Source organism: Coenobita brevimanus, chromosome 2 (genome assembly GCF_032717465.1).
Source record: "Coenobita brevimanus isolate Jiangsu-jjx chromosome 2, ASM3271746v2, whole genome shotgun sequence".
In the NCBI taxonomy this organism is placed as follows: Eukaryota; Metazoa; Arthropoda; class Malacostraca; order Decapoda; family Coenobitidae; genus Coenobita; species Coenobita brevimanus.
The window spans coordinates 31,723,884-31,748,664 of record NC_136955.1 but is presented as its reverse complement, the minus strand read 5'-3'; the positions used below and the strand labels follow the sequence as shown (position 1 = coordinate 31,748,664).

At 39.9% G+C, this 24,781-nt stretch overlaps 1 protein-coding gene across 1 annotated transcript in view; it reads left to right on the top strand.

Annotated features, from left to right (window-relative positions):
• The first annotated feature begins 7,956 nt into the window (after positions 1-7,956).
• LOC145392073 (nose resistant to fluoxetine protein 6-like) overlaps positions 7,957-24,781 on the top strand; it is a 199,779-nt gene continuing 182,954 nt past the window's right edge. The window contains exons 1-2 of the mRNA XM_080266532.1: positions 7,957-7,969; positions 12,895-13,030. Of these exons, the coding sequence (XP_080122658.1) occupies positions 7,957-7,969; positions 12,895-13,030 (149 nt within the window). The remainder of the gene's footprint in view (positions 7,970-12,894; positions 13,031-24,781) is intronic.

The window sequence follows — 24,781 nt, the reverse complement described above, 5'->3', positions numbered from 1 at the left end:
CTGTATATTTATACAATGGATATTCGTGGTAGTTTTGTCATGTTTACTGCTGGTTTGGAAATAGTCACGACAAGGGTTCCAGAAATGTCCTGTTTATAAATGTCTGTAATATTCTCCCGCTTTTGTTAAGTCTCTCTGAGGATCGACTTTCTGCAGCCCGAAAGACTACAGATAATTATAAGAACGCAAACTCTTTCCAATTTGTCCCTCCTCCCTATTCTAGTCTAATCATCTTCTTTAATAATCCTCTTGCAGTTGATGGGCACACATCTTACCATTGCTTTCCCTTAATTTCATCTTTTGTTTTGGGTCTTGTTGTCCGTGAGTATCGGTACATAGCAGTAAATATAAATATAATTAAACTATATAGATAGATAGATAGATATAGATAGATAGACAGATAGATTGACTGATTAATGACTAGATGGATAGACAGAAAGATAAAGATAGAGAGGTAGATAAATATTTTTCTTAATTGCCTACCTAAAAGACCCTCGTGCAGCTGATAAGAATCACCAAACTCTTTCTTCTTGCCTTGACGACTCGTGAAGTCGGTAGGCAAAAATTTATACCTATATTTTTCTTGGCCAGATTTGAGTGATGTCTTGAGAGGACTGGAAGACATGTTCCAGCCTGACCTGTACCTTCCAGTCAACGTGGATCCCCTTGGTGCATGTGGAGAAGCAGTATTTGAAATGGCCGCTGCCTTTAGAAGAAAAGACACATGGTCCATTACAAGTGAGTTGATTTGGTGTGTGTGTGTGTGTGTGTGTGTGTGTGTGTGTGTTTTGTTATGGACCATGCAAGGAGATTTCTGACTCTGGAGGTCAAATCAAAGACCATGACACTTAAACAAACCAAAAAAACGAAGAAAAAAAAAATAACAAGTTAACTTACAAAATCTCTAAGAATCACATCACAGAATTAGGTTCCTTTAAGTAATAACAGGTGTATAATGGGACACTTCTAACCAAATAAAAATCACTTACAAACCTGATCGAACAAGATCAGTCAGACACTTCAGGTAATAGAGTACTAAATGTGAACCATTACATTACTAGGTTGCTATGTACATTTTATATGCAAATTCTTAACTTACAACTCAGTGTTTTGGAGGACTTCTTACACTATATCACTAAACTAAGAGAAGGGCTCGCAGGAGGCTGGAGGCGAGAGAGATGTAGTGCTCCATCATGAGCCTCTCTTGATATATCCCTGTAGCTACGCTTCTTTTTTCTCCACTGACCTATCCGATACCTGGAACGTATCTATTTCCAATAATCTCCTTGAGAGGGTAATCACAAGAAGTTATTCACCTGGGATTGGCTGGTGCACTTTTGAAGTGCGGACCTCATTACTTGGGTTCGGTTCCTCCACTCTTCTCTTCTTGTAATTCCATTTGGGTTGACCCATATTGTCGCTGATACGCCATGCTCCGAGTTGGGTTGCTGCTGTGTCAACACAGAGGTCAGCAGATAAGCTGTGGGTAAGATCAACATTCACACGTCTGGTTTGCCCAAAATAGACTTCACACTGTCTATCTCAGATTAATGGTTGGGGCAGCGGCCAGTAACAGTATGTGTGTGTGTGTGTGTGTGTGATAGGGAAAGTTCTGGAATATATACTTGCAGATGGGACTGCGCAGTATATCTGAAATCAAATAAGTTACTGTATGACTCACAACGTTCCTTGAGGCGACGTCGTTCAAGTTTGACCAAAATTACCTTCAGATTCATCTATGGTATGCTCTCTGTATATGATTGGTATGACCAGGAGACAATCTCTGGATTTTCAGAAGGTATACGATAAAGTATCTCAATAAATGTTGAAGGCAAAAACTCATGCACTAGGCATTCCTGGCGAACTTGCCGGATGGACTGAGAAATGGATGACCAATCAGTGCCAGAGTGTTGTAGTCAACAGGGAAACCTATAGCTAAGCAACAGTTACAGATGGAGTGTCCCAAGGGTAAGTTTTAAGTCTGTTATTATTTATCATTTACATCAACGATAAAGGTGTAAGCATTATCAGCTGAACTACAAAATCTGTAGATGACACAAACCTAGGAGGTAATGATTTGTCACTCGAGAAGACAAAACTATGTACGGACTAGGCCAAGAAATGGGACTGATCTGAACAGTGACAACTTCCATTCAGCCTGGATAGCCGCAAGGCAATGCACATTAACCCCTACACCGCGGGGATGTTTTTGCGCTCCTTGCAAGTCCCGCGAGGATATTCATGCTCTGACTGACTTTTTAAAAATATTTGCCAAAAATCAGTTATTAGTCCTAGAATATTAAAATTATATATGCATATGGCACATACCGGTACCTTCAGCTTTCCCCTGGGATGTTTGTTGAGCCTTCGTCGACAACCGTAGGACTTGTGGAGACTTCTGAAGTTGGGTAATGAATTCTCCACTTTACACTTCCTGATACCCCGTAATATGGTTACCACTGCCTAATAGTATAACTACAAACACCATTCTATGAATTTCAAGTAATTTGGAATCCATATTCCAAAAAAAAAACTGAAAGCAATGTAAATTACAAGCGCATACGAGCTTTCCTCCCGTGCTGGTTCCCCGATGGTATTCTGAGGCAGAGCTGTCATTTATTATTTATAAACACACTCACACTTTATATTCCTAGTACTTTGTTACACTTATTTATATATACAATATTTATCTATAAGTTTCTTTCAGTACTAGTAGTTTATTTTCACTCCAGGCATTCACTTTCTCGTTCTGTATACTAGCGTAGAGGGTGAAGCTGTCACTTTCACTTTCAAACTCCCACTATGCATACATGCTAGAGCGAAACTTTCACTTTCATTACTCATAGTATACAGTATATACTCTTATTCTTATATTACTACTTATTTACATTTTTTGTTTTATTTACATTATTTACATTTCTATTTTATTTACACTATGTTATGCACTGTCACTTGCAGTAACTTATAAAACTATTTTCCACTGTTCAGTTATATTTACATTCATTGCTTTCACTTGCTGTTTGCACATTATTTATGCATTATTTACATTTCCACTTGCACCGTTTTAGAGTCACCAGAAAGATCTTAGTCCCTGTCCATCATTATCATTGATACATTAGCCAGTTCACGTTCCACAGCAGAGTCACTTAGCCCTTTACCCCTACACATGAGGTTTAGTAGGGGTAGAGGTCACAGGGCCCTTTGCATGGGGCTAAAAAGCAGCAGAATTGGACAGCCATGAATCCGACATCATTTCACCATCAAAGACGACAGTAAACTGAATGCTGTGGCCTAGGGGGCCAGCGAAGGGTTGCCAATGTCAGCGTGGTGACAGCTGCTAATATATACGCTATGAAATGATTGGCAGGAAATCTAGACAATACATAATAAATTAGGTAGTTCCAGGTGAATGTAAATATCACTTAGGCTTCGCCCTCCTTTTCTTATATATATTTTTATCATGAGAACAGGTCATACAGCATATTTCAAGGGGAAATAAACAGGGAAAATTAGCGAACGAGTGCACATGAGGTGTTGCCAGGTGATAATTAGCCCATTCCAAATGTATGGCAGTATCAATTACCTTTTCTCTTTCTTTTATATATTATTTTGTATAAGAATAAGGCAAAGGGCACATTTCTATGGATAAAATGAGTGGAAAAATCCGTCCAGGATTTGTGTAGCAAAGCATAGCTGGTCAGGGGGGAGGAGAGGGTAATGGAGGGGAGGTAAGGAGTGGGGGAGTCAAGGACAGGAGAAAAATGGCTAAATTGTCAACAGTGGATGGGAAAACAGGTGACATTAGCAGAACTGAGTATAGCTGGGGCCTGGTTGTACTGATAGATGATACAAGCCACTACTTGAAAGCCTGGGCGAATTCAAATTAACACAGAATCACAAAATTGACGCCCCCCGGTATGATCCCTTGCTCCTGAGCGTCACGAAAGTGACGCCCCGCGGTTAAGGGGTTAATCATTGGTGCTGCAAATCCGTGAACCAACCATTGTTTGTTAAATCGTCAGTACTGACTTGCAGAGACCCAGGTGCAATAATCAGCAACGTCCCACCCAAGTGCAATAATCAGCAACGTCCCACCCAGGTGCAATAATCAGCAACGTCCCCAGGTTCTCCAAACATAGTACTGAAGTAGAGAAGGAGGAACAGAGACTTCCAAGTTGTATAAAGCAGTTGTTTGATAACAGAAAGAAGGATATGGTCATTACTCTGTACAGTTTTCTTTTACTTCCAAATGTGGAACATGCTGTACATATTTGACGACAACCCAGAGGAAGGATATTGCGATACTTGAGAGAGTCCAAGAATGGGCTGCTAAGTTGACCTCATTAATTAGCTACATGGGATACCAGAGAAGGCCGCAGGCACTCGGCTTCTTTTCACTGACCATAGGCAATTGCGCCGATAGCTCAATGAAGTTCTTAGAATCCTTCATGGCTTGGAAGCAATCTACTACTGGGACAAATTATGTTAAATATCAAATCGACGATTAATCAAGGATGGATGATTGGCTTGAGACATTTTGACCATGATACATTGGTAATTTCCTCTCGTTCATTCGATCAAAACTTATGAGCACAAACTTTGTGCAAAATAGTCTGACATAACGAACACTGTCTACTCGAATATCTTAAAAGATTTAACTCATGTTCATAAATAATCATGAATGAGAATGCCATAATATACTGCATGCCAGTGAAACTTCTCAATCGGTATCGTTTTATCATGCCCATTTATTTGATAAAACAACACATCTAGGATATTCAAGGGCTACGTTGATGATTTCACATATCATCAGTTCCCTTCTGAGTGACATTATTTATATACATGATCTACACTCTGGAATTTGATACCAGGAGTAACAGTTCCTCGGTGTTGATGTTCAAAACTCGGTTAGACACAGGCTTGATAGACCTAATTTAATGTTAGAATGGATGCTTTCCTTTTTTCATGAAAATTCCGTGTCCGGGTTAATTGTACTTTCTTTTCTGTGTCCTCATTGTGGATGGGAGAGGTGGGCGGTCAGACCCTTCGTCTTTGCTCTACATTTCTTTCAAACTCCCTTGCTATGGACGAACATCTTTTGTTCCTTTGATCTCCTCACATCTCAGTGACAGGAAAATAAGAGTAAAAGTAGATGATGTATATTCCAATTTCCACTCAACGCCGGCGTGCCGCAGGGATCAGTTCTGACGCCAACCCTGTTCCTGGTTCATATTAATGATCTCTTATTTGTCACCCACAATCCCATCCACTCATATGCAGATGACTCAACACTACATAGTTCATTCACACTCAGACACCCATTTACAAAGTCTAATATCTCTACCTCTCAACTCAGTACAGCCATCTCCATAAATCAAGACCTATCTACGATCAGTGAATGGGGACAAAACAACCTTGTCTCATTTAATGCTAGTAAAACTAAATATATACAATTTACTAATAGACAGATATTGTCAGATTCGTATATTATCTTCAGTACTTCTAATATTCCCATCTCCATAAGTATTGAAATTCTCGGTGTCTCACGTAACAATGCCCTCAGCTGGACCTCTCATGTTAGATCACTTGCTAAAACCGCCTCAAAGAAACTTGGATTAATGTACTGAGTCCGTAACTTCTTCATTGACGAGCAGTTTGCTAATAAGAGTCATGTGCGCTCACAGCTTGAATATTGCTCACCCTTGTGGAATGGATGTGGAGAGGTTGCATTAAAACAACTAGACAAAATTTAGAACAAGCTGTCAGAATTATTAACAACCCTGCCATTACAAATAAACTACCTCCCCTACAATTAAGAAGGAATGTTGCCTCCCTTTTTACAGATATTTTTATGGCAAATGCTCAGACGAAGTTGCGTCCATGGTGCCACCTCTCCATGCCTTCCCTCGTGCTACATTGGCATTTGGTAGCGCTAATGACTGGAATGTCACTCAGCCATACTGCAAAACTTCTGCCTGTTAGAATTCTTTCATTCCCTGTACTGCATCTCTTTGGAACTTGCTTCCCCAGAGTTGTTGCCATCTAAACTTCAACCTACAGCTGTTCAAGTCTAACTGTTACAGATATTTTATGAATAGAGGACACCAGTAATCTGGTGTATGGATTATTTTGTTTCATTCATTTGTTTTTCCTTCCTCTTTTCTGTTATTAAAAAAAAAAAATCTACACTGTAGCGTTTTTCATTGTACAGTACAGCTTAGATGAAGGTCATAAGACCTCTTCAATTAACACTTGTCCATGTAGATGCTGGTAACACTCTCTCTCTCTCTCTCTCTCTCTCTCTCTCTCTCTCTCTGGGTTACCATAGTTTTTTTCCCTCTGAGTTACCGTGTAATCTCTCTCCCTCTCTCTCTCTCTCTGAGTTAACATAGCTTTTTCCCTCTGAGTCACCATATATTCTCTCTCTCTCTCTCTCTCTCTCTCTCTCTCTCTCTCTCTCTCTCTCTCTCTCTCTCTCTCTCTCTCTCTCTCTCTCTCTCTCTCTCTCTCTCTCTCTCTCTCTTACAAACCTGGGGTCATACTATAAACTTTCCATGCTTCTGTAAAATATTGCTTTTTTATACCATTATCTTCCCTTCGTCATAAAACAGAGTGAATAATAAAGCGACAAAATAGGAAAAAACTAACCAATTGTTAAAAAAAAATTACTAATGTGGAGACTTGTTTATCCTTTAAATTGGTAGAAATATTAGGCCGGCCGGCTCAGGGCTAATATTCCAATCCTCGACCCCCTCAGGTTGGTGATTTGCTGGTTATAGTTGTTTACCTCCGCCAAGGAAGCTATATTTTTAAGGCGTTTGTTTATTTGTTTGTTTGTCTGTCTGTCTGTTAGCAGAATTACTCAAAAAGTTATGAATGGATTTTGATTAAATTTTGTAGAAAGGTCGGCCATGGGCCAAGGAAAAACGGATTAAATATTTGAGAAGGATGCTAATCCGGATCCGAAGTATTCCGCACAATATCTCCAAAAAATCTCAATGAATTTCAATGAAGTGTTGTGGAAAGGTGGACCATGGACCAAGAAAGAACTTATTAAATTTGAGGGCGGATCCGGATCCGGATCCTACATCCACGGATTTGTTGGCAGGATTACTCAAAAAGTTATGAACGGATTTTGATGAAATGTTGTGGAATGGTGGGTCATGGGCCAAAGAAGAAATGATTAAATTTTCGGACGGATCCGGATCCAGAATATCTGGCACAACGTCTCCAAAAGTTCTTAATGAATTTCGCTGAAATTTTGTGGAAAGGTGGGCCATGGACGAAGAAAGAATTGACTAATTTAAAGGGCGGATCCGGATCCGGATCCAAATCCTTTTAATGGCAATGGTATTGGAGGAAAACGTTGGACAGGACTATAGTAAGAGTGAAGTTGACGCAGTAGAAAAGCAGGCAACAGTAATAGTGATGCTGACATCGTGGAAAAGCAGGCAATTCTGAATCGTGATTTTATACATCTTCAAGAATTCCAAAAGTTTCTGTGTCTTCATTTCCAACATTTGAGTTTTTTTTTTTTTTTTATAGTTGAGGTTTTATAAAGTCTTAGTACTACGATGACGTCTTTTTACCTCGCCCGGGATGGAGTCGGCGAGATATAGTTTTTGGTCGAGTTTCTTTGTTTTTGTTTCTTTGTTTGTTAACATCACGGAAAAACGGTTGAATGAAATTACATGAAACTTTCAGGAAATGTGAGCACGGGTCCCAAACGGAAGTGATTAAATTTTGGAGGTAATCGAGCGAACTTGAAAGATCAAACTCAAGGTCACGGATATTCAGGTGGCTATAACACGAAATTGGTTGCAGATGATATTTACTATTATCAACATGTAGGAAGTCCCATATGGGCTTTTAACTGGTACCATGACATTTGACCTTAAGTAACATTTAAAGGTCAAACTGAAGGTCACGGATATTCAGGGGGTTATAACTCGAAACATGTTGAAGATTGGTATCTTCTGTTATCAAGATATAGGAAGTCTCATGGGCTTTCATTTGGCACCATAGCCTTTGACCTTGAGTGACCTTGAAAGGGGAAACATAAGATTACAAATTTTCAGAGGGTTACAACTTGATAACGGTTGAAAATAAAGAGATACCATCATCAAAATATGGGAAGTCCTATATGGCCTTTCTTTTAGCACCATGAACTTTGACCTTCAAAGATCACTAAATGGCAGTACCGATTAAGTATTTCACAGCAATAAAACAACTACTGTCGGGCGAGGTTAGTTGTGCCTGGCATAACTTGTTTTCGTTTGTGTTTTCCATCTCTAGACCATTTTATTCTATTAAGGAGAGACTTTTCGAACTGGAGAGGTTCCTATAGTTTTCATTAACCCCTACACATATTGATAGTGGCCTTTCTTTTCATACAAATTAAATGTCTAGTAGTAAAAATAGAAAGTCTAAGATTAGGAAAACTGAATAATAAAACTACATTATGGAGGGACTTGAGAACATAAGAACAACAAATAGTAATGGTTTTTGCGCCGATCCGAACACTATCAAGCAAACAGGTCGAGTAGGTAATAGGTGTTGTTTACTAATCCCTTGATTATCACGGGGTAATATAAAATATAATTCTTGCTACCTTCATGCAGTAATATTTAACTGAAGAAGAAAACCAGACCGTGTACGGATAAATGGCTACTATTTCTAACCCTTCCCTCAAAGGATTTCGCCAAAGTAAATAAAATCGTTTGGAGGCACCAAGGATTAGGTTTTAAAAAGTAAATCATGGAAATAAACGGGTTACCAGGAAAGAGTAAGTTCCTCAGGTGAGTATTCCTAATATAGTTAAGGGTGCAATAATGCATATCCACCTCACAGCTGGAACCTTGAGTTCGATTTTCAAACAGGTCAGACTCTTGTACAAATTGTTTACCCAACACAGTAATCAGAGATCTGAATGTCAATTCTAATGCTGCATATTGTATCCTTTTGTATTCTAGGGAAGGCTGGAGATTATAAAATATATAAATGAGTAAAACTGATTATCGGCCTTAAACAAGGAGGAGCATCCACCAACCAGTCTAAGGGCCGAATATCTGACTTTGCCCAGTGACCTTGACTTTGAATGGATTACTCTCAAAATCGACTTATTCTGTTCTTGCTTAACCCTTAACACATCCACAAACTTTTGATAAAATCAGACTAGAGTCATTGACGTTGTCCAGTGACCTTGACCACTGATTGATTATTCTCTTAATCGAATTTCTTTAATCGTGTTTTAACCTGAACCCAACCACAGAGTATGTCAAAATCTGATAAAAACTGTGCAAATTGACCTTACCACCTACTATTGGCTTTTGACCTTGTTTTAAAAAAAGGTCACCATGCTGGGTGATCCTCATCTACTCTACCACATTTGCTCCAAATCAGATCGAAACAGTTTGTTATTTTGTTCACGCACAAGCACACTGGTCGAACTTTGATGTTGCCTTTTGACTATGATAACTGACTGTTTTAAAATCGAATCCTTGTTCTGGTTCTGGCATCACTTCCACAATGAGTTAAGTCTTACACTATTTTTACATATTATATACGGGGATGTTTATTCACAATTACAGAACATGTATTGTAATGATGAGATGAAGAACCAAATACAAGTTCACTGTGAGTGTGGTGTGGGAGAGTTGAGAGGCCAGACATGCTAAGGCTAGCATTTTCGGACGTACACAGGGAGAGTGAAGGAGGGTGAGAGGATATAAATTCTACATATATCTAAGTCTTGGGGAAATATATAAATGTGTTAATACACCATATGCAATTAATACTGCCTTATTGAGATGTACGATGTGCATGGTAGAGTTGTAACTCACTTACTCATGTACATATCTCACTATGTCTGAGAGATGTGGCATCTCTCAATTTCACTGACCTGTACTGATTCCCAGGGAGGGCAATGAGGCAGAGTAGATACACTCTGGCTATCGTCAGAGGGAGATGCTCTATTCCGTTGTTCTCTCTTGTCACTGTTGTACTTTTCTGTGGCATGATAAAGAGGGAGAAACACACCTGATCCAGATTTTTCTGATTCACCTGCACGCTACCTTGCACCTGTTTCACGGGCTCATCACCATCAATCTCAGTGGCACTGTGGCAGCAGAGACTAAAGCCGCGGGAACATTATTTGGTGGCCAGCTGTGGAATTCAGTGGAGACTACGCCAGCTGGAACATCCTTTTATTCTTAGCTTATCTTCAGTCTGTCCAAAAAGTTTGATTTAAATCGGATAAAAACTTCAGCAGGACCTTTCGTTTTTACTCTGCCTTATGACCTCTTGTTCTAAAACACCAGTACAGTAGGTTTACTTGGTGGCTGATCCTCAACTTTTGCACAAAGTTTGGCTAAAATCAGATGATTTTTTCTTTTCTTAGCCAACAGTCAGTTACTTGGATCGAACATTAACCTTGCCTTGTAGCCTTTACCATTGACTGTTGTCATAACTGGATCATATCATTATTTCCTTACACTCAACCCTTCCCCAAACTTTGGTCTGAATTAGAGGAAAATCACTTAAGTTGATTTTGATAGGTCAGCGTTTGACCTAACCCTGTGGCCATGATATCTGACGCATTGTTCTAAAATATAATAGGTTTACTCACTGGTTAACCCTCGGCCCTTTCACCGAGTATGGTTAAAATCAGATAAAAGCTGTCATTATTGTTCATACACACACACAAATACACACACACACACACACACACACACACACACACACACACACACACACACACACACACACACGCACACACACATACACACAATCATAGCATAATAACTGCTCTCTTTCCACAATGCGTGTAACTAGAAAGCACTCAGAGAGCACATAACTCCGCCAATGCCATTGCCGTTAAAAAGGATCCGGATCCGCCCCCAAATTAATCATTTCCCTCTTGCTTCATGGCCCACCATCAACAAAATTTCATTGAAATTCATTGGGAATTTTTGGAAATACTGTGCGGGATACTCCGGATTCGGATCCGCCCCCACAATCATTTCTTGCTTGGCCCAGGACTCACTCTTCCACAAAATTTCATCAAAATCTGTTCATAACTTTTTGAGTAATCCTGCTAACAGACAGACAAACAAACAAATAGACAAACAAACCAACAAATAAACGCCGGCAAAAACATAACCTCCTTCGTGGAGGTAATGTAAGTGTTCCCTGACCAGTGCCTAACCAGTGGTGCTATATACACCGTGCTGGATTTGTGGGATAAGAGCATTGATGTGATGTTTCTTGTTTTGGTTGCTTTGAACACACTGACAGAAACGAGGGGCTTGTCCGCAGATTAGTGCACTCACCTTTAATAGTACATGTTTATTGTATATATTAATGGCTACAGTGAATATAGTATGTAATAGGCGTCCACACCGAAAGTGTGGAACGTGTTCGAGCGAGCGAGCGAGCAAGTCAGGCAGTAGTGAATATTGTCTCATGTGGCTCATCATCTTCCTCTGATTTCCTGACCTGAAAATACTAAAAAGAACACGCCAAAAATATTCCCTCACTTCCTAAAACTAATACTTCTCTGGTATTGATTATAGGTCTAGGGTCTGGGACCTATGGCATTGCTTTTTGCTCACTCACAAATATTACTTTCACCAACTCTTTCGTTGCGCTCCGTTTCGAATCAGAAATCAGAAATTCAGAGTTTCTTTCGTCGATCAGGGTATTGTATTAGTTTGACTCGGATTCAGTCAAAATTTCTCGGAAAAAAAAAAAAAAACGTATTATTTGTTTTGAAAAGGCAAAACCTGCTTGCCCTCAGCAATCATCGGAAAATGCTGCTGCGCTACTCGCACAACCTTAGACAGTTACTTCTTGTGCAGCCGGCTGTTACGCTAATCTGCCTTTTAAAAAACGTGTCCTCAATTTACGGAGAAACTATTGAAATTACGGGTTTTCTATGAAATGAAAATAATTGAGGATTTTTATGCGATTTCCAAATTGGTATCTATCTTTCTTGTAACTTCAAAATTGGCTGAGATATCCAAAAAAGTTCGCTACTGTGGTACAGAGTTTTCTTCCCGATTCCTTCCCCCGTTTCTTGCTGATGCGATAAATCTTTCGCTCGAGTACATATGTAGGGGGTCCAAACCTACTAAATTTGGTGTTCTCGCAATTAGCACTCAGCAATGAGGGGCTATGTGCTGTATAATGAGTTGCTTTGGTGATTGTGAAACAGTTATTTCTTAGCAGTTTTCGGTAAATATTTCCTTTACTGCCGTTTCCTATTTTTGGTGTAGTTTTTTTGTTCCATTTGATAGTTTTTTTTTTTTATTAGTTCATTTGAGTGTTTTGAGGCCTCATGTCTTGTGCAAATGATTAATAGCCATAATATGACTATGACAATCTGATTGGAAATATTAGTAATGACAGAAGGGTGGCCTAATCTAAGTGTTTAACTAAACCTAACGTAACCTAGCTTAACTGTACCTAATAATTTAACTTAACCTAACCTAACCTATCCTAACCCTACCCAACCCAGCCTAATCTAACCTAACCCAGCATCCAGTTGGGAAGCTGGGAAACGAAATCCACCTTTCAAAATGTGCAAGATTCAGTAATATTTATTTGCACACAAAAAAACACATACAGTCATACACTATATGAAAGCACAAAGCCACTGGGTATGGTAAGATTGCCCGTTAAAGAAACGGCAATAGAGGATATAAATACCCAGTTTTCCTACACATTATGTATACTGTTGTGCTGGTAATACAAACAGAAGTAACGCACAGGAGAAAGTTAGGTGTCTTGTGCGAAGTAAACCGCCATAGAGGAGTTGTTACGAAGCCTCCTATGCCACCTAGAAAGATCTTTGTGTACACAGTTTTAATAACTGAACCCGTTTACTCCGTACAGTGGTGGACTCCTGGGGTAAGAGCAGCGATGGCGTAATATTTGGTTACACTGAATACATGGGGTTCTATGATGAGTGTGTCACCACCAGGAGCGACAACTACACCATCGCAGGAAAGTATTGCCGTGTCACCCTCACGTAAGTCACTAACATTTTCAGGCGTCTGTAACCCACTCTCTGCTAAATGAAATCGTCTGGTGTTAGTTAGAATACAGTACTTGAGTTGTAGATCATATGTTTATTGTACAGTAGACAGTACAGTATTAACACTCTATAGATCATATGACTCGCACCCAGCAAAGTAAAAAGTTTAATACAAGAGCTGCCGCGTCCATCAGATAGTTGTAACTTGTTTTCGGTCATGTTGCCCTCAGGCAACATTACCACCACGACCGATGATTTTTTTTTTTTTTTTTTACGTGTTTACTGAGGAGTCTAATCCAAAGTGTCCATGCTCATGGTGGAGTAATTAAAAAGTGAATTATGAATAAGTGAATATTCTTGTAACATCCAGGCATTTTTTTTTTCAACAAACTCTCTAGGAGAGAAGGGGTTCATGGAGATTATTCGGAACCCGCCACTACAATGATCTCTTTGGGAAGCAAAAAAACAAAAAAACAAAGAAAATGAGGTAAAGAAAATAAAAATCGGGATAGAAAACAAGCCGTGGTGGTGAGGTGGGTAACGCTGTTTTATTTCTGTTCTTGTTACCTGCAGGAGGTTTATGCCCACAAATTATTTTTTTTTACATAATAAAAATGTCCGGTTAAGTTCGGACTAATGGGGCTAAGTTCTTGAATCAGGTACGTCATTTTTTTCTGCTTATTGTTACTACCAGACGGATTTATAAAGCTTTCGAGTAGTGATGAAGGTCTAATGAGTCTGTACCTTATCCCTCCAACTCCAAAAGATTTTCTTACACTGAGCAGGACCATGTGGTGGGAGAAAAAAAAAATCCTCGATTGAGAGGGCTGAGGACGTTCTTAATTTCTTCAGTCTAGTGACGTCTTTTTCATTTAATTCCTCCTACTTCAGACGAATTTGTTCAGTGTAGGTAAGACTTTTCGATCTGGAACGATTAGATAAAGCCTTCATATATCTCGTCTCCTCATAAGAATCATCCTAATTCGATTATAAATGTCTGATGGTGGTCTGAGTTAAACAAAGAATAAGTCATCCGCATGGCCTGGTGACTGCCTGGTGGTGGTAAAGGACTTAATGAGACCCGCCATTTCGGGAGGGGAAAAAAAATCCGAAGTAAATATAGTCGTTTGGGGAGAGCAAGAAAAAGACATAAAATACGATGTTAACCTAAAGGGGATAGAAAAAAAAGTAGGAATAGCAAGGATAGAGCTAAAAAGCTGACCTCTTCAATACGATCAATACGATAAAGTAATGGATTTCAGTCATGGTATTCTTTGAAGATTTTTGTGTCTTTCGGGAGACTGTGCAAAACTGCATAGTTTTCATTCGGCCTTCATTATCTTCTTTACAACCAGGATGCTCTCCTCCACAGAATATAACCGCCTGCTGACGACAAGAATACTATACAAATGGCGTCCTCGAGTTGAAGAAGTTAATAGCTTGAGTGAGGCAGAGCTTATATATTTTAGTCTTTTTACCTCCACATATTCTTCACTCCACCATAATACTCTTTTAGTATGGCGGTTACCCAATTCATTTTGTTGATGAATTTTGTGAGTTTTTCCTGTAGTCTTAATACAGTTATATTTATAATAAGAGGTACTTAAAAAAAAAAAAGTGGTTTACTGATGTCCTTCGTTAATTTCCAAAAGAAAAAAAATCTTGCCTGAGATGAAGACAATCGTCTGGAGATAGCAAGAATAAAATGAATTACTTTCCTTAGGCTGACGGGGCTGGTGAAAGCTAGGTGTGACCTCATCATCTCGATTTTTTTTTTTTTTTTTTTTTTTTTAGCCAAGTAATATTGTATGGTGGTGACAAGAAAGAAGCATAAACGGCGTCAACGTCAAGAAGCGATCAATTTCTTAATGCTTTGACACTGAACTTAAAAACACTTAAACTTTATGATTACTTACCTTCAGACGATTTGACTGAACTTGTAGGGGTTGGTGTTTTGATTGGCTGTGTTAGCTCTAGCCTTCGAAAGTTGATTGTTGCGGTCTGTTAGCGCCCCGAGTAACATGAAAAAAGAAGAGTTATCATAGTAGGAGCTGATTATAATATGCCTCTTATCCAGTCTTTTATTGGCTCATCATAAGCGCTGAGACCCTGGGCTAGGCTCTTTAGTAGAGACACTTAAGGCAAGAGTGGCCCGTCGCTCGTGCCTGAGGGGTGTTTCTGAGCAATAAATCCCAGCTACAACTCGCATGTATATCTTTATTGGTTATCGTCCTTTTTAAACGCCTTAAGTCATCAAGGCACCAAGCACCCACTTGGTTATATGATTATTACTCAAGGAAGCAAATGGTATCTGGTCTTGTATTGATAGTTAAGTGAATCTTATTTTAACTGTTATCTAATTTCGCCATCATCAGAGGTGTTTCTCAGGCTAAGTAAAACCGTCTGGAGGAAGCAATATAAATAAAATGTACTTAATGCTTTCGTTGTGGTTGGTGTGCGTGGGTATTCTATTTATTCAAACACCAGAAGATTATGTTTAAATTAAGAAAAATCCTGGCAATGAAAAACTTTACCCCTTCAGTCCGGTTACATACTGTTCTTGTTTCGAGACGAGTTACGGCTCAAGTTAGCTTTTTCGGTGTGACGGGGTTTCATATAGCCTTCACCAGTCTCTTCATCACTGGAACTCCTCCCAAAACTTTAAAACATTTTTGGTTGACGGCCTGATTGGAGTGGATAATATGTGGGAAGATGGTAAGGATTAAAAAATATATATATTAATAACGCTTTCTCTCCTGCTGCTTTGTGTCTATACCTAAACGCCTTCATCCCAGAAGGGATGACCATGAACACAGAGCTTCCAAATCACCCTGTCAGGCTGTTGTCCCTCCAACTTACACCCACCTCATTCTTATACCTCCCCACCCTATCCCTTTACCTCATCCTCAGTCTCCCCCCCTCGTCTTCCTCACACACGTACAGTATGTTCCCTCCCAATCAAACTGTTATTCTTCATGGTCTCCACGTGTCCACATTAAGTAAGGATAATTTTCTTAACACTTCAGCTCATCCACTTCAACACCACAATTTCATGTGGGAATTTTGTCTACGCGAACCCCATAAGATTTTGTCCAAGCAAGAGAAATCCTGACTTATGTCATGAGTAACGCTGTCTCTGCAATTAGTACAGCTAGGATTATATTTAGCAGCACACCACATGATACTCTTCAATAAAGAAAATGTCCATCAATGAAAATTTACCCCTTCAATCTGGCGTATTTTTCCATTTCATTCTTGCTAGCTCCTTCACAGCCTCTAGATGTGATGGAGCTACCCAGGGTGATATTCAACTCCTCCTTTTCAAAAAGTCTCTCCTAACCCGATTTAAACAATCTAGTGGAAATAAGAATAAGCTATATATATATATATATATATATATATATATATATATATATATATATATATATATATATATATATATATATATAAAATAAAGTCACCCGAGAGTTGGATATTATTTCTAACCCCTTCAGTAATAGGCATTTTTAGAAGTCGACTAAAGCAATATTGAGACAGATTGACTAATATAATTATGAAATGTGTCGTTGTCTAAGAAGAGCTAAACAACTTCAAGATAAGATGAAGGAAAAATTATTGTGGTACTTTTAACAACAGACGATTACAGTTTGACTAGAAGCGCCAACTACTAGCGAAGGTGTTAAAGAACACTGTATCTAACTCCTCCAGTTAGAAAATCGTATCCTAAGCTGAGTTAAACCATCGGAAGATAGCAAGAATAATATAAAAAATATGTCGTAAGGCCGCAGTAAGTTAAAAAATAATATGATGTTATTTAGTTTAATGCCTATCGATTGCACAGGAGTTATTACGGCCGGTACTCAGTTTTACTCACATATATTTTATAATCTCCAGTCTTCCCTAGAATACAAAATGATACAATGTGCAGCATTAGAATTGACATTCAGATCTCTAATTACACTGTTGGGCAAACAATTTGTACAAGAGTCTGACCTGTTTCAAAATGGAACTCAGGGTTCCAATTGTGAGCTGAATATGCATTATTGCACCCTTAGCTTCCATGCTGAATAAAACGATTGGGTGTAATGTACTCAAGAATCTTGCAAATTCTAAAATCATAGGACGTGGACGTTTTTGAAACAGGCAGAAAAATCTTTGTTAATACTTTATAATGTAAAAACTACTTCTATATACCTCTGCATTCAGCAAAACTTTCCCCGACAGAATGCACACCAACACACCTGCCGGTCATCAGCCAGTACCAGTACCACAAAAATACATTCGCCACCCACTCTCCAGCCACGTCACCGGTCCAGGCCTTAACCCCAGGAACGGTCTCGGTGTCGGGGCTATTGTTGGTCAGATGAACGGGAAAGGAGAGAGGAGCGTGGCCGGAGCAATTAACTTAAGCAGCACAGTAAATTACGGAACCTGCATCCCCAGTGTATGCTCTGCTGAAGAACTTGAGGTATTCCTACTGCCTGGGAGTGTTAATGCCTGAGTGTTGATGGCTGAGAGTGTTATTGCCTGAGAGTGTTAATGCCTGAGAGTGTTAATGCCTGAGAGTGTTATTGCTTGGGAGTGATAATGGTTGGAAGTGTTAATACCTGACAGTGTTCATGCCTAAGTGTTAATGCCTGAGAATGGTAATGCCTGGGAGTCTTAAAGTCTGGGAGTGTTAATGCCTAAGTAATAATGTCTGATTGTTAATGCCTGAGAGTGTTAATGTCTTACTGTTAATGCTTGGGAGTGTTAATGCCTCAGTGATAATGCCTGGGAGTGTTAATGCCTATGTGCTAATGCCTGGGAGTGTTAATGCCTGTTAATGTTAATCCCTGGGAGTGTTGATGCCTGGCAGTGTTAGTGTCTGAGAGTGTTAATGCCTCGAAGTGTTAATGTCTGGGAGTGTTAATGTCTGGGAGTGTTAATGTCTGGGAGTGTTAATGTCTGGGAGTGTTAATGCCTGAGAATATTACTGCTTGGGAGTGTTAATGCCTGAAAGTATTAATTAATGCCTTGGAGTGTTAGTGTCTGAGAGTATTAATGCCTGGGTGTGTTAATGCCTGGATGTTAATACTGTTACCACGAACACCTGCATGCTCAGTGTATGCACTTCAAGACCTATGATAAGTTTCTTTTGTGTAACTCTGCTATTTCCAGACGAAATTATTCAGCTGAGTCATATGAGGCCTAGAGTGTGAATACTGTCACCATAGACCGACTCATTTATGTTCCGTTTCAGCTACCCTCAGACGATTTTATTCAAGTGTGAGTGAGGCCTAGGACCAGGAGTGTTAATCCCTTCAGTTTTTCACGTAACTTTTAATGTTATTCTTCAGTGTCCATTAAATATGATTCAGCTTTGATAAGACTATGAAATGGCAAACTATGAGGAACCATCACTTGCTCCAACACTGCATGATGTCTACCCAGAGCTGATTAAATTCGTCTGGACGTGCCATGAATAAATCAGTACAACACGTCATTGGATAAAGAGCTTAATACTTCATCATCATCTCTCTGAGTGTCGGAACAACCCTAATTGTTCAATGCCAGATGACGCTAAACAGCTGAGAGTGAGTTGTAAAAGTCTGATAGTGGAGAGAGAGAGAGAGGGAGAGAGAGAGACAGACAGACAGACAGACAGACAGACGGACAGACAGACAAACAGAGAGAGAGAGACAGACAGACAGAGAGACAGACAGACAGACAGACAGACAGACAGAGAGAGAGAGAGAGAGAGAGAGAGAGAGAGAGAGAGAGAGATTGTAGCACCACTCGAGAAGGGCAGTACTCCCAAGGTGGATGGAAAGCTGATGACAGGGAAGGCTTGAGTTCCAGTTTCATCAGCCCTCGGGACTAGTTCCTGACCATACCCCCTTGCTGAACTTTTTCAGTGTTTCAGTAACACAGAGAGTAGGCCAGCATGCTCTCCAATACAAATTTCTCTAACTGTCAACACCAAACTACATGCATATTACAAACAACACTTCCTTTTCAAATTTTTTAAAGATAATGGTGTCTGATAACCAAGCCTCGGAGTCCCCAGGGAGGGGAACCATAAATGCCCCCAACCTCCGCTTGTCTCCAGGTAACGACACAACGAGCTGCTTGGAACCACTGTCTGACTCACTTTCTTTCTACAACATTCGCGGCCTTTCCTCTAACTTTCCCTCTGTTGATCACCATCTCTCCTCCTCTAAACATTGCCTTCTCTTCTTAACTGACACTCAGCTGTCTGAGGCAACTGATAGCAAACACTTTTCTTTATCCTTCAACTTTCTCTATACTCATTTTAATGCCAAAGATGGTTACTGTGTATAAGTACGCAATGACTTATCTTGCTCTCGTGTTCCTGAATTTGAGTCTTCTGAATTCTCTACTCTCTGGCTACGCCTTTCCTGTCATTCTGACTAAATATACATTTGAAGTTTACTTATCCCCTAATTCTACTGACTATGAGAAATTCTTCGATTATCTTACTTCTACAATGGAACACATTCTATCCGTTTCTCCCTTCCATGGAAACTTCATTCTAGGCGACTTCAGTGTTCACCACCACCTTTGGGTCTCCTCTCCTTTCACAGATCCACATGGTAAACAAGCTTACATCTTTTCTATCCTTAATGACCTAGTGCAGCTTGTACAACACCCTATCCGTATCCCTAACCGCCTTGGAGAGAGTTCCAACATACTTGATCTCTTCCTTACAACTAATCCTTCTGCATACACTGTTAATCTTTCTTCACCATTGGGCTCCTCCGATCACAACCTTATTACCGTTAACCTGTCCTATTGCTCCAGTACGCCCTGTGGACCCTCCAAAGAAATGTCGACAGTGGCACTTTGGACTGCTGATTGGGTGGCCCTCAGGCAATACTTCTTTGATTTTCTCTGTCATGAAAGTGTTAAGAATATATGGAGTAGATGGGAAGTTGTTGAATGCTGTGAAGAGTATGTACAATGGTGCGAAGGCTGCAGTGCGTGTGGATGGTGAACTAAGTGAATTTTCCTCTTTGAAAGTTGGGTTGAAACAGGGATGTGTCATGTCTCCATGGTTGTTCAATCTGTACATGGATGGGGTAATAAAAGAGGTACAAGGTAGGGTAGTGGATGTTGGAGTGGCCTTGGTGAGAGAGGATAGTGTCTGGAAACTCCCTGTACTGTTGTTTGCAAATGATACTGTGTTGTTGAGTGAAGACGAAGGGGAGCTGCAAGGCTTGGTGGATGAGTTTGGGAGAGTGTGAAAGAAACGGAATCTAAAGGTGAATGTAGGGAAGAGTAATGTGATGGTCTTTGAGAGAGGTGAAGTCAGTGAATGTACAGCGAGGTTGGATGGAGAGGAATTGGAAAATGTGAGTACGTTTAAGTACTTGGGTAGTGTGATGAGTAAGGATGGAGGTTTGGAGGGTGAAGTGCTTGAAAGGGTACAGCAGGGAAGAAAGATTGCTGGTTCTTTGAAAGCAGTGATAAGAAACAGGGAAGTGAGCATGGAAGTGAAAAAGTTACTACATGACAGTATTGTGATACCAACTCTAATGTATGGAAGTGAAGCTTGGACGTTGTTGGAAGGACACAAGTCAAGAGTGAGAGCAGTGGAAATGAGTTATTTAAGAGGAGCCTGTGGAGTCACATGGAGAGACAGGCTGATGAATGAGGATATAAAGGAGAGTTATGGTGTGGATGTGGATGTGATAGGAAGCGTTATGAGGAATATACTGAAGTGGTTTGGCCATGTGGAGAGGATGGAGGGTGAAAGACTGACGAAGAGAGTGTATGTGAGTGAGGTGGAGGGGGGAAGAGGGAGGGGGAGACCGAGGATGAGATGGAGGGATGGGGTGGAGAGGTATATGAGAGAGGGGGGTGTGAGTTAGGAGCAGGGCAGTGAAATGGCGGAGGACAGGGCGACTTGGAGGCGATTTGTTTGTGGCCACCCCAAACGGGATTGAGGCGTCTGGCAATAGATAGATAGATAGATAAAATATTGCTTCCATGGCAGGAGCCAACTGAGTGTGCCTTGCACATTACAGAGGTTATTCTAATGCTGTCCACAACAAGTAGAAGGCCTATAAAAGGTACTGGAGACAACCTACCCCTGAATCTCATCTGTTTTTCGTTTCTGCCCTGAATCGTGCTAAGTCTGTTCTTCACTCTGATAAAAATAATTTCATCCGTACTAAATGCTTACAACTCTCCAACTCGAATTCTTCCTGCTTCTTCTGGCACCTTGCCAAAAATCATTCTAACAATTTTACTTCATCATCCTTCCCTCCTCTTTTCTACTCTGATGGCTCTATAGCCATTTCTTCTACTGATAAAGCAGATCTCTTCATTCAGACTTTCTTCTCCAATTCCACCTTAGACGATTCCGGTGCTGTTCTTCTATCACTTCCTCCCCTCTGACTTCCTCATGGCTGACAGTAAAATTTATTCAGCTGATGTATTTTCTGCCATCTCTGGCCTCAGTACTAACAAGGCATGTGGGCCTGATGGGGTCCCTTATGATGTCCTCAAGAACTGTGCTTCTGTGCTTACACTCTGCCTAGGTAAACTCTTTCGCCTTTGTCTATCAACTTGCACCTTTCCTTCTTGCTGGAAGTTTGCTCTCATTCAGCCAGTCCCAAAGAAGGGTGGCCATTCCCAACCCTCTAACTATCGCCCAATTGCTTCAACATCCTGTGTCTCAAAAGTTTTTGAGTCTCTTCTGAACAGAAATTTTTTAAAGCATCTTTCCTATCACAACATTTCTTTCTGATCGTCAGTATGGGTTCCATCAGGGATGCTTCACTGGCGATCTTCTCACCTACCTTTCAGACTCCTGGTCATCCTCCTTTCGGGACTTTGGTGAAAGCTTTGCCATTGCACTTGCCATCTCAAAGGCTTTCGATCGAGTCTGGCATAAATCAATTTCCAAACTACCCTCCTATGGTTTCTATCCTTCTATCTGTGTTGTCATCTATAGCTTCCTTTCTGGTTGTTCTGTAGCTACTGTTGCAGATGGCCATTGTTCTTCTACAGTAGATCTGTCAACTGTTGTGTTCCTCAGGGCTCTGTCCCATCACAAACTCTCTTCCTCTTATTGATCAATGACCGTCTAAGCTGTTCATCTAACCCTACCCACATGTACACTGATGATTTCACCCTACACCTTTCCATTCGGTTCCCGCAACGTCCCTCTCAGCAGTTATTTAAACAGCCAAAGGATGAGGCTATGGCAAACCCAATGTCTGACTTGTCTCGTATCTCTGACTGGGGTAAAAGTAATCTTGTTTTTAATGCATCAAAGACTCAGTTTTTACACCTATCAGCCCAACAAAATCTTCCACAGGAGCACCCACTAATGTTTAAAAATATCCAGCTCAATTGTGCATCACCCTTAAAAATACTTGGGGTTTCCTTCCCTCGGAGTTATCTTCGAAAGATCGTATTACATCTCTCATAGAATCCGTCCCTTCTTTACCCCTGCACAGTGTTTACGTTATACAAGGGTTTTATTCGCCACTGTGTAGAGTACAACTCTCATGTGTGGGGAGACTCCCCATATAAAGCTCTTCTCAATAGGGTGGCATCAAAGGCTTTTCGTCTCATTAACTCTCCTCCTCTTAATGGCTCCCTTCAGCCGCTGTCTCTTCACTGCACTGTTGCATCTTTATCTCTTTTCTATCGCTACTTAATGGTCACTGCTCCTCTGAACTGTCTGTTTCCGTCCCTCCACCTTTACGACGGGCGCATAGCACCCGTCTGTCAACAGACTCTCATCCCTTTTCTGTCCAACTCTCTAATGCAAGAGTTAATCGTTACTCCCAGTCCTTCATTTATGCAACAGGTCAACTCTGGAACTTCTTCCCTCTGCCTGTGCTTCCTACTTCCTATGATCTCCAGTCTTTCAAATGAAGTGTGTCCAGGCATCACGAATTGAACGGATCTTGAATTTGACTCTCTTTTTTTTTTTTTTTTTTTTTTCTTGGAAAGAACGGTTTGCACTCTCCTTGCCTTTTGTTACTTCTTCCTTACAAATATATATATATATATATTTATATATATATATATATATATATATATATACATATATATATAGATAGATAGATAGATAGATAGATAGATAGATAGATAGATATCTTTATATCTATCTATCTACATATATAAATATACAGTATATATATATATATATATATATATATATATATATATATATATATATATATATATATATATATTTAACTACTTAATAACCCTACTGACAATAGAATATTCTGGTCAATTCTTCTTTCAATAATAACTTTAACAAGTCATCATCCATTCCCCCACTAAAATCTTCAGATGGGAACATTTCAAATGACCCGCGTGGGAAAGCGGATATTTTTGCCAGTACATTTGCCAGAAACTCTACCATAGATGAAACTAGCCATAATGTCCCAGTACTAGGACTCGACTCTCCCGAAATTGCCCCACTTAAAATACAAACAAGATACGTAAACTCCATCCTAGACAATTTACCAACCAACAACGCTCCAGACCCAGATGGAATTCCGCCAATTGTTTTGAAAAAGTATTCCCCTGAACTTGCCTCTGTTCTAGCTAAATTATTCAGACTATGCATACGTACTTCTTTATTCCCAAATTCATGGAAAGAAGCCAATATCCACCCAATTCCGAAGAAAGGAAGTTCCTCTGACCCCTCTGATTACAGACCAATAGCAGTCACATCTTCCCTTGGTAAGGTTGTTGAAAGTTTAATTAATAAGCACTTTGTTAAACATCTTGAATCCAACAACTTAATTAGAGATAGACAATATGGTTTTCGCCACGAAAAATCCATCATTGACATAGTCAATCTCCTAACTCATACCATCCATCAATCAATTGATGTACATGGTGAAACGCATGCAGTAGCTCTTGATATTTCTAAAGCTTTCAACAGAGCATGGCACCGTTCCCTGCTGTCCAAGCTCCCTTGCTATAGACTAACTTCTTTTGTTCCTTTGATTTCTTCATATCTTAGTGACAGGAAAATTAGAGTAAAAGTAGATGATGTATATTCCAATTTTCACTCAGTTAACGCCGGCGTGCCACAGGGGTCAGTTCTGACGCCAACCCTATTCCTTGTTCATATTAATGATCTCTTATTTGTCACCCACAATCCCATCCACTCATATGCAGATGACTCAACACGACATAATTCATTCACATTCAGACACCCATTTACAAAGTCTAATATCTCTACCTCTCAACTCAGTACAGCCATCTCCATAAATCAAGATCTATCTACGATCAGTGAATGGGGACGAAACCACTTTGTCTCATTTAATGCTTGTAAAACTAAATACAATTTACATTACCTTCAGTGCATTACCTTCAGTGCTACTAATATCCCCATCTCCAAAAGTATTGAAATTCTTGGCTTCTCACTTAACAATGCCCTCAGCTGGACCTCTCATGTTAGATAATTTGCTAAAACCGCCTCAAAGAAACTTGGATTATTATACAGAGACCGTAACTTCTTCACTGATGAGCAGTTGGCTATAGTTTATAAGAGTCATGTGCGCTCTCAGCCTGAATATTGCTCACCCTTGTCGAATGGATGTGGAGAGATTGCATTAAAATAACTAGACAAAATTCAGAACAAAGCTGTTAGAATGATTAAAAAGCCTGCCATTACAAATAAACTACCTCCCCTGCAAGTAAGAAGGAATGTTGCCTCTCTTGCATTATTTTACAGATATTTTTATGGCAAATGCTCAGACG